This window comes from Myotis yumanensis, unplaced genomic scaffold, assembly GCF_028538775.1.
Source record: "Myotis yumanensis isolate MYYU_CA2020_CCGP unplaced genomic scaffold, mMyoYum1.0.hap1 SCAF_13, whole genome shotgun sequence".
In the NCBI taxonomy this organism is placed as follows: Eukaryota; Metazoa; Chordata; class Mammalia; order Chiroptera; family Vespertilionidae; genus Myotis; species Myotis yumanensis.
Genome location: NW_027223764.1, coordinates 7,529,988 through 7,546,510, shown reverse-complemented (window position 1 = coordinate 7,546,510; position 16,523 = coordinate 7,529,988). Strand labels below are relative to the sequence as shown.

Genomic DNA, 16,523 nt, shown 5'->3' with positions numbered 1-16,523 from the left:
AACTTACATCTGGAGTTGATCCCATACCTGTGAGAATAATGTGGCAGCTTAGCTAAGGTGAGTTTTGCTATCGTCTTTATTAGTGACCCAGTGGGATTCACTATTATTTCATAAACTCCAGGGCAGAGAAGTATATAGCAACAAGATTTTTGTACTATATAATGATGAAAACAGATGCTAATGAGTTGCATCCCAGATGGTCAGAAAGATTAGGAAAAATAAATTTCACTTGTTATTTTACCACTGCTTGAAAAATATTCCTTTTCAGATATTCTTTGGTAGCTGGTTTATATACTTTGAGATTTAAAGGTATATAACTTGAATTATACTTTGAAGAACAAGTAAGAAAAATGCCAATTCCTTTCGCCCATATTTCTAGTTAAAAGAAAACGCTCAGCATCTCAAACTTACTTAACTACATAGACATGTAAACTTACTGAGGTTTGTTTGGCTTAACAAAAGAAAAATGAAGGATACCCAAACGTGAAACCCAACAAAGTTAGGCGTAAAGCACCGGTCTCACGTAACACAAAGAGAGATTACTTTTGCTCCATTTAAGCTCTATTAACCTGTAATTATGATTAAACTCAGGGAGGAAAAAAATTTCTCTCCGAATTAAAAAAAAAAAATGTATTACTCCCGAAGTCTGTCCAAAGTTCTTATTATGTTAATATTCAAATTCATAGAGCAGCACTAAATGGCCCGAAACATCTCTAACCTTGACATTTTTTTCCAGGGTAATAATAATCTGCGGCAAATGCAGGCCAACCAAAAACCACTTAACTAATTAGTAGTTGCAGTCAGCGAGAAAAACATGAATCAACACTGTTATTACAAGTGGCACATTTGAGTGGCATCTAATTATGACTTGATGAGCACGATACTTGCATTATCAACATTACTACTGCATCCCATCAGGGCCTAAAAGCTGCTGATGGCATTGACTTCGAGAAACTCCCACTCCATGGTACAGCAGCACCCAACAATCGGCATGGCAGGGGCCCCCCTCACTAAATGACACGTTAAGCGTAATTACTGGTAGACATTGTAAATAAACAGGATTGGAAGTGAAAATTGTACCGAGTGCATAAGACACAATCTGACACATTGGAAGTGGCAGCCTTAATTGAGAGTTTCTTTGACTGCTCAAGATCATTTCAACTGCATTTCTCCGGCGACAGTGATTATAACTGTGGAGACAGACGGCATAATGGTATCAGCACTGCTGACAGAGCAGTGAATTAAATTGTATCTGCTGTTGTGTGAAAGCCTTGATGAGAGGTACAGATGCCTTAGTGGTCTTATCATTATAACACAATGGTCATGTTGTCATCAACCTTTCTGGCTCCAATTGAAAAGAAATGATTGTGTGTTGAAGCTCCCCCCCACTCCCCCCTCCACACCACCCCCTCCTCCTCTTCTATCTCTTGTTCTGAATAGAACCAATTTTCAGAGAGCTATGAAATCACGCAATAGGTCCTAAAATGCAGCTGCTTGGCATACAAACGGGTCCCCATTAAACTGGAATCACACACAATATGTGTTTATGCCAGAAGAACAAATAGAAGCTGAACACAGACCAAGTTTATTCACACACACAAAGCCCATGTAGCTCTTCATCAATATAATTGCCTTTTATATTGTAGTTTAAATAATGGGCTCTATTATTTCCTTAAAATCCTAATATTCCTGGCACTTTATCACTATATTTACAAGGTAGGTTCTTCAAAAAATGTAGAGGAAAGAGAAAAGAAACCTATACAATTTTTTTTACAACATCAAATATTACTTTGAATTTTTAGCCTTAACTACTTGACATCTTCTGCCACAATCTGGTATTTCCACTATCATAACAAAAACATAAACACTCTGCATGTTTCATAGGAATTTGGCTTTTTATTCAATAACATTCTTGCTCCTGGGAAGAATAAGAAAAATTATTCCACAGTCATAAGGTTTAGGCCTAGCAAAAAGAAATAACAACGCGTATTTTCTAAACATTTTGTAAAAAGCTTCCCTATAATTTAACTTGATAAACTTAGTGAGGTAGCGCTAGCCCACACTTTCTCCAGTTCTGCTGTGGAATACTCCATCATGCATGTAGGGTTTTTACTTCTTCTTTTAAGAGGGAACAGCACAAATTAAAAATCGCGCTTTAATTTTTAGTCTAAAAAAATATCCCAGTGCTAAACTGGTATCAGAGAACCCTTCTTAGCAATTTCCTAGATTCAAAGGGAGGAAAATACTTCAAAGGCCATTTATACCTTTAAGAAGTAGGACCCTATTGACAAAACCACAAGTCACGTCACATGACACAAAAACTTTTTTTAACATACAAATTTATTTGCACCTTTCAGAGGATAAACGTTTTAAAACTCTCTAATTGTTCATTTAATGATTTGCCTATGGTCCTAAATCCAGGCTTGTCTCACAATATCCACAATCCATGACCACTGCACCTACACCACCCATAATTTGAATGACATGAAGGTTTAAAAAAACAAAAAAGATGAGCTTTAAAATAAAATGACCCTATCACTGCAGCTATGTTTTAAAAATCCTAGTATTTTGGAAATGCTTACTGAAATATTTACAGATAAAAGATATGATGACCGGACTTGGTTTCAAATTAATCTGAGGTCAATGAGCGTGGGTGAGTGGATACACAGAAGAAAGAAGATTGGCCATGAGTTGGTAACATGTTGGGTACATGGTGGTTCGTATACTATTTTCTCACTTTTGTATAAGCTTGACATTTTCCATAATAAAAGTTTTTCTAATGACTCGGAGAACTCAGAAGTGTGACCTAAAAATACATCAATTATTGCTTCTATCGAGTTGAGTTGAATTAGCAAAGTTTGTCCCTCCTCTTCCATGACCCCAAAACACGTCTGCACACACTTGGCATTACAGAACACATCACAGTGTAGGGAACCTGGGTTTTTAAAAAAATTGTGTTTGTCTTTTACTAACTGAGCATTAGAGCAGAGATTTTTTGTTTCGCTCCTGTCTGACTCTCTTGCACTTAGCGCACTGCTATATTCAAGGCAGGTTAACACGTTTGTGCATGTTTGTAGGACTGGGAATATATGTCAAGCCTAAGTTCACCTGTGAACACTCTTTTACAAAAATGTTCTCTGCCATGGAGAATTGCTTAGGAAACAACCACCATCACCATTTATTGAACCAGCTCTGTACCCAGCCTTGTGCTAAACCCTTTACATAGGTTCTCTCATAAATCCTCATGACCACCCTGGGAGGTAGGTATTGTCACAGCATTTTTATATCTGAGAGCACTGAGGCCCAGAGAAGTGAAGTAGCAAATCCCAAATGACAGAGGTCCAATTGCTAAAACCCAACCAAACCTATTTCTAGGTGACTCCAATTTTCTATGTTCCCTTCTAACTTGTCATATTTAAAGGTGACACCACCGAGGAGGTTGCTTCCTGAGCTAAACACCTCTCCATCAGCCACCTTTCAACAATATTTAGACGCCAGGATGTCTGTGAGGTGTGGGTGGTGAACGTACCGGAAGTCCTTCTGCAACATCGAATTACGTGGGAAGGTTTTCATTGTAGTAAGAAAACAGCCATGGAAACCGCCAGGTATGGGAACACTGGTGTGCCCTACATCTGGGCAAAGGGTCTACAGTTGTGACCTGAGTTCATGAAAGGGCTGTCTTTACTTCTACTTTCACAGGAGCCTGTCTTCCTAGGAAACACAGCTTTGCTATGTAGTGGTATTTTCGTGTAGTAATATAGGAAAAATGCACAGGAAGAGCTGGTGGAGGGCCAAGAATGGCATGGAAATGCGGGGTGGGCAAAAGTAGGATTATAGTTGCGAAGAACATTCTTTTGAGTTAATAAAGCTGTTGTAATGATCATGACCTGCATGTCATTTTCCAAACGAACGACTGTAAACCTACTTTTGTCTACCCCTGTATGGCCAAAACCAGCTGGGAAAAGCAAGCTAAGGCAGGGAGAGTAGAGCTTCCCCCTCCCGCTCCCGGCCTAACAAAGCTTTTTCTGAGCCTCAGTCAGCTGCTCTTCCTCCTCTTCAAGAACTAGGCCTGGTAGGTAAACATTGCAGGGGGGCCAATTTCCACTCAGCCCCGGAAGACCCTTTCCCCGAGAGCCCTGCAAATGGGGAGACCAGACATGTCCAGAAACTAACTCACGGAAGGCAGATGATGTGAGCTCAGTTCTGAAGGGCAGCCAAGCACCGGATGGTGCAGTCAGTGAGACGGGGGGAGCAGCAGCTAACACGCATGGAGCACTGACTAGAGAGCCAGGCACTGTGCTGAGCCCTCTGCACGTGGATTATCTCATTTCGTCCTGAACAGCCTAGGGAACAGGGTCACTCACCCCAACTGTACTAATACCGCTCAGGGCTACACGGATTCACATCGAATGGTGCTTTTCACTGGCGATAACTAGCTCACGGCCGTCCAAATCTAAAATTCCACCCCGTGTTCAAAAGTCATGAACCACAGACACAGTTTTAAAAAAAACAACATTCAGCCTGGCCGTTGTGGCTCGGTGGTTGAGCATCAACCCATGCATCAAGAGGTTGCCGGTTTGATTCCTGGTCAGGGCACATGCCTGCGTTGCAGGCTCCATCCCTGGTGGGGGCACGCAGGAGGCAGCCGATCGATGTTTCCCCTCTCCTTTCCTCTCTCTGTAAAACTCAATAAAAAAATCTTTTTTTTTTAAAGTAATGAACTTCAGACTCAATTTTCTAAAAAATATTTAAAGCTTTCTTGGTCCCCACTAAGAAAGTCCCACTAGAACAGTAGTTCTCAACCTTCCTAATGCCACGACCCTTTAATACAGTTCCTCATGTTGTGGTGACCCCAACCATAAAATTATTTTCGTTGCTACTTCATAACTGTACTGTTGCTACTGTTATGAACCGTAATGTAAATATCTGATATGTAAGATGTATTTTCATTGTTACAAATTGAGCATAATTAATCACAAAAACAATATGTAATTATATATGTGTTTTCTGATGGTCTTAGGCAACCCCTGTGAAAGGGTCGTTCGACCCCCAAAGGGGTCGCGACCCACAGGTTGAGAACCACTGCCCTAGAACTTCCCATTGCACACAATGAGCCAATCCACGGTCCATAATTAATGCAGCACCTTAATTGGTCACAAGGTCAATGGCATAATCCGGATGTGACTGGGTATCAGCACAAGTGTAAGGACATCTCGTTACTCCTGCATGAGGGGAGGGGAGAGAATCCCACGCAACTGTAATTCATACATTCACACACAGGAGTTATTTCTGTCACAGCACACTGGCCTCCAAAGACAGGTAACAGCAACCATTTGGTTTTCTTTGTTCCAGCAGACACTTGAAATAAACTGGCTATTGAAATGTAACTGCAACGCTGCACTTTTCTAGCCGTTTTACCTTCAACGAGAATACAGTGTTTTGCTATGTAAGTTACCAAGTGAACGCGGTGATATAATCGAAGGGCCTGACGGGTACAGCATCTGCAGAACAGTGGAGAAAGGCCCTGCTTCCAGGGGTGACCTGGGGTCATGTTCCCTGCTAAGGTCTGGCCCCGTTCCCATGACATATTTCCTTGTGATCCTTCTGAGTGTCCTCAGATACGTTTTATCTTAGGGGATAAAGTAGTAACACATTTATATCACATAAAAATTAACATAGCAAACACTTAGAAAAAGTATTACAACTTCCATGGGAATAGAACCTTCCTTGGGGAGAGGCCTATTTCTAACATTCAAGCTCTTAAAAAATGTGTAGGTTCTGTGAATCTAGAATTGCTTCTTTATACCCTAAGGAACTAATCATGTAAAGATGTATGTATAAGAATACTTGTCATGGCATTATTTATAACAACTAAAAACCAGATATAATCCATCTACCACAGAAGAAACATTTAAATAAATTATAGTACTATCATATAACAGAATACTATGGGCAACAATTAAAACTAATAATACATTTCTACTGATGTGCAGAGATGACTGTGATATATTGTTGACTGAAGCAAGAAAGCTGCAAAGCTAAATGCAAAGTATGACTATATTTTTGGTAGAGACACATATTACACAGATAAAAGACCAGGGAAGAAAGACTGCAAAATGCTAACTTTTTTCTCAAAAAGTCTAGATGACAAGGAATTTTTGTTCTCCTTTAACTGTTCTGCGCACGCAGTAAAATTTTTTATAATAAGTACAAACTGTCTTTTATGATAACACACTCAATAAATATTAATATTCATTCCATTTCTTTAAAATTCACAGTAATGCCAGGGCATCAAGGGGGCAAATGGGAAGACAGTTCTTGCTTTCGTGGATGCCCAAGGCATCAGTAACTAAACATAGGGGACAGGTCTACCCATGTAATCCCCAAACACAGCTCCATGTGTTGTAACAACTCCACTGAAAAGCTTACGTACTTTTCTCAAATTCCTCCAGTTTTCTAACAGCTTCATCTCGTTCTTGCCTGATTTTGTCACACTGAAATGAGAAAAGATGACAAGAGTGAATTTGGATCATAAGTCTGGAAAGACAAGAGCAAATTTATAAACAACAGCAACTTTGTGAAAAGAAAACAAAAATTAAAAACCTTTAAAAAAGCATGAGTGGTCGCACAGTATTTGTACTGCTCAACCAGCCTGGGGTTTGGACCACGGTATCTGGCCTATTTTCTCGGACCTTCTAAGACAATGACTCACATCACTGCTCCTGATCACCTGCGGAACCGACCAATTTAACATCCTTAAGCGGAAATATATTCATTCTTGAAGAGAATAGTTGAGCCTCTTCTTAAGTAGGTATTTTGCAAATCCAGGGGACACCCTACCCACCCGCAGGTCAGATTCCCTGAAACTGGATGGTTTCAAATATCCAGAACAGCGGTGCACAACGGGAAGTGACCACTACATGAAGTGACCACCCCATGAAGATAAACCGCTGCCACGTGCCCTGTGCCTCTCGCTCGAGAAAAAACCCACCCTTGTGTCCTCAGGGTTCTAAATAGAAGGCAGCATGTAAAAGGAAAGAAGATAAAATATTCCCCAATGAGCATGTGTCATTTACATAAACGAATTCTTCTCTTTAAAAGGTGGGAGGACTGATCGAAAAGTCTTTGGGAGGTAAGACCATAAAAGGAAAAAAACAAAACAAAACACACACCCAAAAAACTACTAAAGCATGAGGATCTTTCAGGATATCTGGTACAGAAACAATTACTTAGTACTTGAATAGGCCCTGAAGTATTAATGAATTTTTTAAGAAGCCTAATATTCATTATGAGGACTAAATTCACTTTACCCTGAATTTCACAAAATCTTTTAGAAAGATTTTTATCCAAAATGTCTAAAACTTTAAAAAGTGAGTCTAGCTATTAGAGTGATATTTAAAATTTTAATTTTGTGGATTACTTTAATAAGAGGACCATTTGAATAAAACACAACTTTATATCATATTTTAATCCTACTATGCCAGATAAATATATTGGGATTTCATGCCTTTGGATAGTTCAAATTTCTATGGCAAAAAAAATAATGATGCCACTCACAATGTGAAAAACCCAAATTAAAATCATGAGATATTCTCATCTAACAGACTGGCAAAAAACTGAAAAAGTCTAATACCAGGAGTTGGAAACTCACATACTGCTAGTGGAAGTGTTAATAGGCATAACTACTTTGGGAAAAAAAAAATTGAAAATGCACATACCCTATGTATGACTCAGCAGTTCTACTCCAGGATTCTATTAATGGAATCCCTAGTAATGTGTACAAGATGACATATACAAACATGCTGAGAATTTATAATAACAATAAATCATGGTATACTCATATACCATACTGTGAAATACGCAGTGAAGATGAATGACCTAGAGCTCTGTGTATCAACATAGGTAAACATCAAAAGCCATAATGTTAAGTAAAAGAAATTGTGGAATATATACCAAATGATATCTTAACACACAAACACTTGATATTTTTATGCCATATATATATATATACACACACACACACACACATATATTTTACACTGTATGTATGTATATATATATATTTCATGATATATATGGCATATATAAAAATACAAAATAGAAGAATATACAGACAAAATTTATGAAAAGATAGGGAGGGGAAGGAGACTCTGGTTGGACAACAGAGGCAATATTCAAAAATTTTATCCGCAGCATTTTTTATTATTTAATTTCAAAAAAATAATTTAATTCTGCATTTGCATATCTGTTGTGTTATTCTCTGCACTTTTCGGTGCTTTTAAAGTATTTTTAAAATAAAAATAAAGTTGAGAAGCAAACAATTCAGTTTTCCTCTTTAGTCTCTCAAGAACACAAACTTAAAAAAAACTACTGGGTAAATCCACTCTGACTAGAGTACTCGAAACAAGTACAGAGTGCTAAATTAGCAAAGCTGTTTACTACATCCTTATCTTAAAGGAGAAGGCATACAGTAGTCCCCCCCTTATCCGTGGGGGATACATACCAAGACCCCCCAGTAGATGCCTCAAACTTAGGGTATTAGCGAACCCTATATGTACTATGTTTTTTCCTATACATAGATACCTATGATAACGTTTAATTAATAAACTAGGCACAGTGAGAGATTAACAATAACTAATAATAAAATAGAACAATTATAACTATATAAGTAAAAGTTATATTAATGTGGTGTATCTCCCTTTATCTCCCCCCGCCTTTCTCAATCTCTCAGAATCTCTGATAACCCATCTGATAAATCAGAGGGCCACTAAGCAACTCACGTGTGGGCAGCATGCCCAGCATGGGTACGCTGGACAAAGGGATGACTCACATCCCAGATGGGAGGGAGCGGGACATCAGAAGAGTTTATTGTCCTACTCGGAATGGCACACAATTTAGAACTTACAAACCGTTTATTTCTGAACTTTTCCATTTAATATTCTCAGACCTTGGTTGACCGTGGGTAACTGAAACCTAAGAAAGTGAAACCGCAGACAAGGGGGCACTACCTTTCATTAGGTTTTCTTGTGAAAACAAAATTGTCTAATATAGTTTCTAGTTCCAACTTAACAAATTTACTACATTTATTGCGTGTGTGTGTGTGTGTGTGTGTGTTTAAAATTCTAAACACTGCCTGGCTCATGGGTTGAGTATCGACCTATGAACCAGGAGGTCACGGTTCGATTCCCAGTCAGGGCACACACCCGGGTTTCGGGCTCGATCGCCAGTAGGGGGCATGTAGGAGGCAGCCAATCAATGATTCTCTCTCTCCCCCTCCTTCTCCCTTCCTCTCTGAAATCAATAAAAATATATTAATTTTTTTAAAAGTCACCAACTGTCACCACACACAAACCACCAATGCAGCTACCATTTACTGGTCCTTAGCAACACATGGCAACTCGAGGTAGGCTTATTCCAATGCCCCACAAGGAAGGCGTTAGGCCCATGCTCTCTGCTCAAAAGGTGCAGGGAGACGGGCTTTGCTTAGTAACAGGTCTCAACCTCACAGTCATATTCTGACCTGCGGTGACCCGTTTCTATAGCTTAGCGAGGTGCCTGTGCACAAACCCCAGGGTCTTCACCATCAGACGCTGTCCCCCAACCCCAGCTGTGTTCTCTCAGGGGTCTTCATGTGGCCTGGCTTTCTATTTTCTACAACCACATTAGGACAGAACTGGCAGCCACAGAATTCACCATCTGCTATGATTACTGAAAGGGGTGTGTGCCGGGGGGGGCGGGGGGGGGGGGGGGACGGTGAGGGCGGAGGGAGGGGGGAAGGATCTACATATGCTGCAAATGCAGCTTATTCTCACCCAGAGCTGAACAAACTATGAGCGACAGGCCCATTCACTGAGCAGAAATCCAAACATCCACTTATTCCGTCATTTCAGGTGAACCCACGAAAATATCTTGTAACCTTGCTCTCATGCTCCCTGCAGAGAGAAGCCAGCAAGGGTTGCGGGCCATTTGGGACGAATGTGTCATCTTTATGTCCCACAGGAACCCCTCACCCACCCTGCCCCTTCCCCTACCCTGTTCCTGCAGCTGCACTATTTGTAGAAATGGCTTCTTTTTTGTCTGAGAATTGCTCATGAAGACTTTGCAATAGCAACAGATGTTCGTGGGCCCGCGTCGCTTAATTACAGTGTCCCGTGATTCTCTGGAGCCCAGGGCTGGGGGGAGGACCAGCAGCACAAGCACCGGTTGCTTTAAGCCAGTGGTTCTCAACCTTCCTAATGCCGCGACCCTTTAATACAGTTCCTCATGTTGTGACCCAATCATAAAATTATTTTCGTTGCTACTTCATAACTGTCATTTTGCTACTGTTATGAGTCGTAATGTAAATATCTGATATACAGGATGTATTTTCATTGTTACAAATTGAACATAATTAAAAGCATAGTGATTAATCACAAAAACAATATGTAATTATATATGTGTTTTCCGATGGTCTTAGGCGACCCCTGTGAAAGGGTCGTTCGACCTCCAAAGGGGTCATGACCCACAGGTTGAGAACCGCTGCACTACACCAACAGGGCGGACACTCTATACCTGGGTAAGTACCTTACCGCTGGCTGAATTAGACTTCCAAGCACATATGGACTATAATCCATGAACGCCACCCTATTTCCTTCCTCAAGCATTGAGCAAATTGGGGCACCCACACGTGCCAGGCACTGTGTAAGCACGGGGGGCGGGGGGCGGATACAGTGGGAAACATAATAGACAACGTGCTTCCACAAAACATAGGATCTACCAGGAAAGATCAACAATGGAACAAGCAGTTTATAAGAATACTGCCTATCATGAGAGAAACGCTACACTGCAGATCATACAGCAGAGGCTGTTCCACTCAGTGCAGAGGCCTCGACCCACCCCATTCTTACTCATTCTTCTGGAAGGCCACTCTTTCTATGTCCAGTTCCAATATTTAAAAGCATCGGAACTGGGCATATTTACCTGTTTCAGAATCTCGGGCGATGGCCTCAGAGGACCATCAAGTCCTTTTCAATAATCATCGACCGTTCTATTGTTCCACCTAGGGAAGTCTGGCCAGAACTCCACTGTGCTTATCCTCAAAGAACACAATCAGTGAAATCATTCCCCCGCGGATGGAATTCCTTTCAGTCTCTCTCCCTTTTTGGTGGTGTTCTTTCTTCCAATTCAAAGTTTTCCCCTCCAAGTTCCAGAGGCAATAAAGTAGCGGCTGCCCCGAGAGCTGTCTCAGGAGCATTCTCCACATTCTAGGTATTGTGTGTTGGAGGGGAGCACATGTCATCCGCCCGGAGACCCCTGCTCTTTTGTTTCTGGATAGATTGCTGTTAATAAGAGACTCGTTTTCACTTTCAAACTGCAGAGTAATTACTTTCTCTCTGGCACAACCACTTGCCACTCGGCTCTAAAGAAACTGCATGTATGTGGATGTATTATGCATGAACAGTCAGCATAATGGGTGCACATCTTGCTCTTTAAACGTGGCTTCTTGATTGATTTTTTTTTTTTTAAATAAAACACTTTGGGACCTTCGCCTCTGAAATTAACACGAGAGGAGGAAACTTTGACAACAGACAACCAAACAAAGATGCAAACAGTATCGTCTTCCTTGCTGCTCGAAACCTCAATCTTGGACAGGGCCGGCCTCCTTCCCTTTCCATGCCTCGTTCCTGGCGAGCTGACAGAAGGGCCCGATGCACTGTGACGGCAGCCCAGCCAAACGACGTCTAAGCAGCCACTTACACATGTATGCATTTCCAATCTCCATCTCAGCTCATAATATTCGACACAAATACATACTGTTTAAAGGCATTCTTCTGCTACACAGATTTCCTTCTTGATATGCCCGCTCCACCCACAACCCCTCCAGCCTCAGACAGCTGAAAGCGATTCCACTCATCGCTCATGAGCCTTTGCCGCCCCCATGTAGGAAAACCCCCAAACAGTCATGACAAGGATCCTGAGTGAGTCATTAGAGAATGCCCTTCCATTGTAGAAGCATGACTAACATTTGAATATGGAGATTGCTTCACATGCAAAGTAAAACATTTGATTTGGTTGATTCCAAAATAACTAGTCCTCTGTTTTCTTCTACCCCCAAAAAAACAGTCTGGGAAGGGTTGCTGACTTCAATATGATAGGCTTTCTTGCTTTTTAACATACTGTTGGTAACATTCTTTAGAAACTAGGCAAAAATAAAATAAAATAACAGAAAGTAGTACCCTTTCCAAAATCTCCACTTACTTTGATGTTAGAAATAAAAAACAAAAAAACTGAAGTGTTCACATTTTAATCCAACCCATACAACGTGTACCCGAGACATTTTGATAATAATGAACTTGTGTTGATAAAATGTGATAAGTGCATAAGAAATATTCAGATGTTTTATGACAAAGAAGCAAACAATTAACTCTGCTCCTAAGAGAATTAGAGACTTTAAAAACAGTAGGTGGCATTTAGGCCAAGCATTATGCGCTACGAAGAGTATGTCACATGGCAGTGAGTAGGAACCTGGTGTTTTTTTGTCCTTTTCCCATCCACCCCCAAACCCTAGGCATTCACTTCTATCATCGCAGTTTCTTACAGTTATTTGTCAACTTGCCTGTGCCCCTCAGTCGACTGGGACTTTGATGGGCATTTTTCTACCCCAGGACTCAGAAGCCATTCAACAAAAAGTTTTCCCTTCAAAAAGCTTTCCTCATCAACTCAAAAAGATTCTGATCACACCTTCAAAGACAATGATAAAAACCACAAAATGAGGGTCATTACATTTCTTAAAAAGGGAACAGTGCAAAGGAAAAGATCAGGAACACTTTGGCCCACCCTCCCAAATCTCCAACTCTTATCCTTGGAATGCAGGAATGTCAGGAATGCTGTCTGCACACACCCACACTCGTGGATTTTACTGACATAGATTGATCTGATACTCAACTTTCAGCTTCTAAATACAAACGGATGGGCAAATGATCCAGGAAAGCACTGAGTCTGATCACGTGTGGAATTAAATTCGTGTGGGAAGTTCACGAGCTAACAATAAAGAATTGTGAATAAGACCGAGCCCTTTGTGGAAAAGTTAATTCGCTCCCTTAAGTTCACCTGCTTCAAAGAGAACAGTGGTGGTTAGAAGACCCAAGTTTGAGTGTAGAGCCTGTTTGGACCCTGAGGTCCTGTTCTTCCGGAAATGGAGCTGGCCCAGGGCTGTTTGAAGCATCAGATAAGGGAGATAAAGAAGAGCACATGACCCAGGGTGACTTAGTAATGAACACAGCCTTTTAAGCAACGCCTGCTCTGAGGAGATTCACGTCCTACCACTTGTCTCAACAGAGGAGATTCCAAACAAGGCCTAAAAAGATCTTACCCGCCGTAGCCAGTTTGCTCAGTGGATAGAGCATTGGCCTGTGGACTGAAGAGTCCTGGGTTCAGTTCCAGTCAGGGGCACATACCTCGGTTGCAGGCTTGATGCCTGACCCTGGAGGGGGTGCATTCGGGAGACACAACCAATTGATGTGTCTCTCTCTCATCAATGTTTCTCTCTCTGTCTCTTCCCCTCCCTTTCACTCTCTTTTAAAATATATATATATCACCCAAAAGAGTCGCACCCACTGTCTCTTCCCACGGATAAGGTTAATGATCTGGCAACGAAGATAGTCAGACTTAACGTGGACATGTAGAAAGGAAGAAATAACTTGCAATTTATTTTTTGGGTCCCTTCCACTCGTGCAAAAATTTCCCCACCTCAAATTAACTATGGCAAGTGGAGTCTTCCTTTGGATTCCCGTCCTTGATTGATTTCACGGAACTCTGGGTTGGGGCCATGAGGCAAGGATGGCCACGTATACCTGCTGATGCGGAGGAGACAAAGATCACCCAGCCAGGCACAAGAACGTGCGTGGCCAGAGAAAATGGTGTTCTCCGCTCACCACGGCCAGAACTACAGCTGCTTGTACGCATTCTATGCTGCAGAAAAGGCTTTTATTATATGTTGCCCTCCTTTGTAATACAGCCCCCCTTTTGGGGGGAAATCTTCAGTAATAAGCCTGCTAGTCTTTTAACAGAAGATAAACAGAGTGCGGCGAACTTAAAACCACTCTATTTTGTTCTACCCAAGCACACAGCATTCCATGCTGCTTTCACTTCCTTTCTTCCCATTTCTGTTAATAGTTATTTTTAAAGAATTAGAACAGAAGCAGGTCAATAATGCATACAGATGTGACAAAAGTATTAGGCCATACTCTGTGTAGGGAAATGTGTAAAGAGTGGATGGGCTAAGATAATTTATAACCTTTCTTTTACCAAATGCATTTTCCCTGTGATTCCACTCGCATAACAGATGGTTCACTTAAACCAGTGATGGCGAACCTATGACACGCGTGTCAGAGGTGACACACGAACTCATCTTTTTGGTTGATTTTTCTTTGTTAAATGGCATTTATATATCAAAAATATAAGTCTTTGTTTTACTATGGTTGCAAATATCAAAAAATTTCTATATGTGACACGGCACCAGAGTTAAGTTAGGGTTTTTCAAAATGCTGACACGCCGAGCTCAAAAGGTTCGCCATCACTGACTTAAACCCTCACTGCAGAAAGTGGCTCTCAGCTCAACAACCATCATCACCACCAACACAGGAGTTTACAGAACATCTACTTTTGGGGCAATGCTAGGGCTACAAGTAAGCAAGAATTAAAGAAGAAAAAAGACAACAGAAAGTTTATTCTTCCTCTGACGCTATTCATTTTCTTCTATGTCCTTCCTTTTCCATCCTATAAAGACACCTGTTTGCTTCCCCTCCTCGTATCTTCTAGGTTAAGTCAAAGAGTTCTCCTGAGTTAACCCTTCCAACTGGTTTTGCTTTTCCCCTCTTGGGCCGGGAACATCCATGGAGGAGACATCCAAGGAAAAGTAAATTTCATTTATGTCGAAAAACAGTAATGGGCGGTTCTGTTCTCTCCTACTTTTCATTTTCTATTCAGTCCTTCTACTTTTTAAAAAAATATATTATTTTATTGATTTTTTACAGAGAGGAAGGGAGAGGGATAGAGAGTTAGAAACATCGATATGAGAGAGAGAGAGAAAAATCAATCAGCTGCCTCTTGCACACCTCCCACTGGGGATGTGCCCACAACCAAGTTACATGCCCTTGACCAGAATTAAACCCGGGACCCTTCAGTCCACAGGCCAATGCTCTATCCACTGAGCCAAACTGGTTAGGGCGCTTTCTACTTTTTAAAAAATTAGCCTTTCCTTCCATTTGTCCCCTCCCTAAATTTGCAGGGAACACACACACACACACACACACACACACACTAATTTTCAATAAACATGTTGAGAGTCAAAATGATAAGTAGTCTGTAAACAAGAGTGAGTTCAATTATTTAACAGTTTAAAAATAAAACTTCCAGGGCCCCTGAAAATCATCATCACGCTTCCCTGTCTTCACATTGGGTATTTTTCAACTTCCGGTATGCTATTTACATACTTAGAGGAAGTAAGTAGACAAAAAGTTTATGGAGGCATTTGGGCTAACCACCCAGGATTAATTCCAAACAGTTCCCTCCAGAATCTAGCATGTCTAAACCCCAAAAGTACATGTGTCAGGCCTTCCATTCCATCACCAGAATCCCAAATCTGACTGTTGGGGGGAAGTACAATTCTTGGGGGCTTGAGCTGCTTGGCCGGGTGCCTGGCTGCATTTAGCTGGGTAGTTAATCTCCCAGAGCAGCGCCCACTGTGGCATGCCTGCTATTCTCCACCATCTGGAGCCTGGAGTTGATAGAAGCTTGAACCACACATGCAGGAGAAAAGAAAAAAAAACAAAAAACAAAAAAAACACCCCACTCTCATTCGCATTTAACTGAAATTGGTGGCAGAACAATGCACCATGCCATCTAGGCTTTTTACACATGGAAGAGAGGAAAGAAAGGATAAAGTACAAACCTTCTCTTTTGTTTTCTGGTTCTCTGCTCTGAGGTCTTCATATTCGCCTATAGCTGAAAGAAAAAAAAAAGGAAAGCAACGTTATATAACACCGCCACAAGTTTACGGTAGGAAAACCTGGGACCCCAACTACCCGCTCTTGTCTATTGACGAGGAGGGGTGCAGAAGAGGCCACGGAGGGCTTCTGCTTCGAAGAGGAAGAAAAAGAGACCGTAGCGCAGTGGTTCTCAACCTTCCTAATGCCGCGACCCTTTAATACAGTTCCTCATGTTGTGGTCACCCCCAACCATAACATTATTTTCGTTGCTACTTCATAACTGTCATTTTGCTACTGTTATGAATCGTAATATCTGATATGCAGGATGTATTTTCATTATTACAAATTGAACATAATTAAAGCATAGTGATTAATCACAAAAACAATATGTAATTATATATGTGTTTTCCGATGGTCTTAGGGGACCCCTGTGAAAGGGTCGCGACCCACAGGTTGAGAACCGCTGCCGTAGCGGATGAGAGCCCACCAACCCGAATTCCAGTTCTCCCCGGGTCATCAGGGAGACCTGTGAGCCATAAGTGGCCGATGACGAGT

At 41.3% G+C, this 16,523-nt stretch overlaps 1 protein-coding gene across 2 annotated transcripts in view; it reads right to left on the bottom strand.

Moving 5' to 3' along the window:
* Positions 1-16,523, bottom strand: part of SHTN1 (shootin 1) — an 87,626-nt gene that overhangs the window by 56,870 nt on the left and 14,233 nt on the right. For both annotated transcript variants that reach the window (XM_070432185.1, XM_070432186.1), the window contains exons 2-3: positions 15,932-15,984; positions 6,434-6,494 (exon numbers count right to left, since the gene is read on the bottom strand). In XM_070432185.1, the coding sequence (XP_070288286.1) occupies positions 6,434-6,494; positions 15,932-15,984 (114 nt within the window). The remainder of the gene's footprint in view (positions 1-6,433; positions 6,495-15,931; positions 15,985-16,523) is intronic.